Genomic DNA, 2885 nt, shown 5'->3' on the forward strand with positions numbered 1-2885 from the left:
GTGTGTGTGTGTGTGTGTGTGTGTGTGTGATCCGCTTCGATCTTCAGCCGCTTAAGTTTCGGCGTTTTCTATGTTATCGCCCTTACGTTAGATCTAGACTGATTTTCATCATCACATTATTTGGTGGGAGTGAGTAACGTGAAGTTTTCAACTCATACAGTATCATAAATTATAATTTTGTGAGAATGTGTAACTGTAACTGTGTTTGCATTGCTTTGTGTGTGTGTGTGTGTGTGTGTGTGTGAGTGTGTGTATGTGGTGGGTGGGTGGGTGGGAGAGTTCTCACCCCGTGCCTAGCCTTCGGGGGAGGGAGAGGCCACCCTACCACAGGATGCTGAGTAGCGATTCTGCTCTCCCCAATATGGTGGTGTCTGGGGTCTGTCACACTTCCATCCCGCCCCCTCCAAAAAACAAACAAAACAGCAACAACAAAAAACAAAACAACAACCCCCCCAAAAAAAAACAACAACACCCAAACCCAAACAAACCAAAAAACAAATAGAAGACGACCGAGAGCTGGCTAATGAAGTACCACCATTCCCGGGTCGAGACGGTCTGCCCTCACCGTCCAGCAGAGCGTCAATACGTCGCCCTCGGCGTAGCCTTTCTCCTCCAGTATTTCGAGAGCGACATCATCCACGGGGTGACGATTAGAGGACAGCCGGATGGTCACGCCTATCTCAGTCTCCGCCGCCTCCACCTTAGTCTCCGCCCCCTTCACTTTAGTCTCCGCCCTCTGCCCCTTAGTCTCCGCCCCCTTCACTGCAGTCTCCGCCTTCTTCATGACAATCTCCACGCAATTGACCTCACGGTCGCAGGCCTTGTCCTCAAACTCCCACAGGCTTGTGAACTGACCGGAGCCCTTGTGGAACACGCTTCTGGAAGAAGTAGGAAGCAAAGAAAAGAAACATCACTTCAGCAATGTTATACGTGTATATCTGTCTGAGCATTTCTCAAAAGGACAGCTTGATTACAATACATTGCAACAAAGGACATTTTCCACAAAGTCGTATTTCTGATTTTCCGATTTCAAGGCAATTTAATGAATGCCTTTTTTATGGTACCCTTCAAATTGTAAAGACAACCAAATTCAAAGTGGCGTCGATGGTCTAGTGGTTAGGCTGGCGGACTTGTAATGTAATCATGACATTGCGGGTTCAGGGGTTCGAGCCTCAGCTCGGTCCGACGTTGTGTCCTTGGGCAAGACACTTTACACGAATTTCCCACTTGACTCGGTCCTTTCGGAGACAGACGTTAAAATCGGAGGTCCCGCCTCTTAAATTATAACCGTTTAAGGTTGATGGGGTCATTAAATATATAGCCTACCATTTCACCAGATTCAACGTTTGTTCTCTTTAGATTGACACATAAAAGACACTTCTGAGAATCCTTTACTCAAAACACTCTTAATGGAAGATTATATACATATATATATATACACACACAAACAGACAGACACACACACACACACACATACACACACACACACACACAAAGTAATGCACACACAGTTACAGTTACACATTCACACAAAATTATAATTTATGATACCGTATGAGTTGAAAACTTAATGTTACTCACTCCCACCTAATAATGTGATGATGAAAATCAGTCTAGATCTAACGTAAGGGCGATGACATAGAGAACGCCGAAATTTAGGCGGCTGAAGATCGACGCGGACAGGCGCCAGTATGTGTCTGCTTGACTCCACATAGAGGGCGCCTAAAGCTTAGATCTAGATATAAGAAAAAAACACAGCTGGTATTTATGAAACATTTATTTGGGGATTTTAAAAAACCCTCGAAATTTCTAAAATATTGCTTAAAATGTAATTCTGTTCTGCAGCCACCCCAATTTGACGACGCTGATTTTAAAAAATGTAATTAGTTTTTGTCTACCGTGAAGCACCAGCTCTGAAATGACCATTTAAAAATTAATGTCCCCTTTCCAGTCGGGTGACATCGCGCAAACCGTTTAACCCGAGTTGGCGATGGCGAGATAGCATTGAGTGTTCGCGACCTCAGTGCTTTCTTGTCGCATCTCCGTTTTTAATAACAGGGAAAGCAGTTCACAACAAAGAGTGAGCTTAAGAAGAAGTCACATTTTCGCTGTTAAAAATGGAGATACGAAAAGAAAGCACAGAGGTCGCGAGTTGACAGCGAGACGCCCTTCCCAGTTTTCTAGCGTAATAAGAATGTAGTTTGGATTCCGATAAAGCCGACAACGTCGATCCGAGCTAAAAGCCGCCTGCAGTCTGCCACTACTGCCAGCTCTATGTGGGGCAAGTCGGAAATCATAAGGGAATTTTTATACCTATCGGCATTTACTGAGTCAGTCTCCGAAATTGGCGTTCTCTATGTTTTCGCCCTAACCTGTCCCCGTCGTTTTACGCAAGAAAAATTCTGAAATTATGCAAACTGAGCCCAAAAATGTAAAATTATGCGATTCTGTTAATTTTTTAATTCTTTTTTTAAAACAAAGAATGATAAAGGAAAATAATCAGAAATTATTTTTAAAATGATCAATTTTTTGTGCATAAAACCCCGGAGACAGCCTAACCCATAAACTCACCCTGATCCACTGAACATGAGAGGCCACTCGAACCGGTCGTCCAGTTCTCCTGGGGCCACGAGCAAACTGACCCCCAGCCGGCCCTGTCTCTTGAACCAGACGCGCATGCGGACTTTGCACGGCTTCCCGTGTGAGTAGAAATAGTCGCTGAGGTACTCACGACGAGCAGAGGCAAACTCTGTTACATTCTCAATAGAAATCTCTGCGCCGTTCTTGGGAAGTATGTTTATCGAAGCTCCTGGTACAGGAAATAATGATACTGATAATAATAATAACAATAACAACAACAAGAATAATAAAAATAATAATAATAA

The 2885-nt window shown here is 43.8% G+C and overlaps 1 protein-coding gene across 2 annotated transcripts in view; it reads right to left on the bottom strand.

The window, feature by feature from the left end:
- Nucleotides 1-6: 6 nt before the first annotated feature.
- The window catches only part of LOC101859506, a 13554-nt gene continuing 10675 nt past the window's right edge, over nt 7-2885 (bottom strand). For both annotated transcript variants that reach the window (XM_035971919.1, XM_005106487.3), the window contains exons 4-5: nt 2572-2809; nt 7-878 (exon numbers count right to left, since the gene is read on the bottom strand). In XM_035971919.1, coding sequence (XP_035827812.1) covers nt 521-878; nt 2572-2809 — 596 coding nt within the window. In that variant the 3' untranslated portion in view covers nt 7-520. The remainder of the gene's footprint in view (nt 879-2571; nt 2810-2885) is intronic.

The sequence above is a fragment of the Aplysia californica genome, unplaced genomic scaffold (assembly GCF_000002075.1).
Source record: "Aplysia californica isolate F4 #8 unplaced genomic scaffold, AplCal3.0 scaffold00537, whole genome shotgun sequence".
Taxonomy (NCBI): Eukaryota; Metazoa; Mollusca; class Gastropoda; order Aplysiida; family Aplysiidae; genus Aplysia; species Aplysia californica.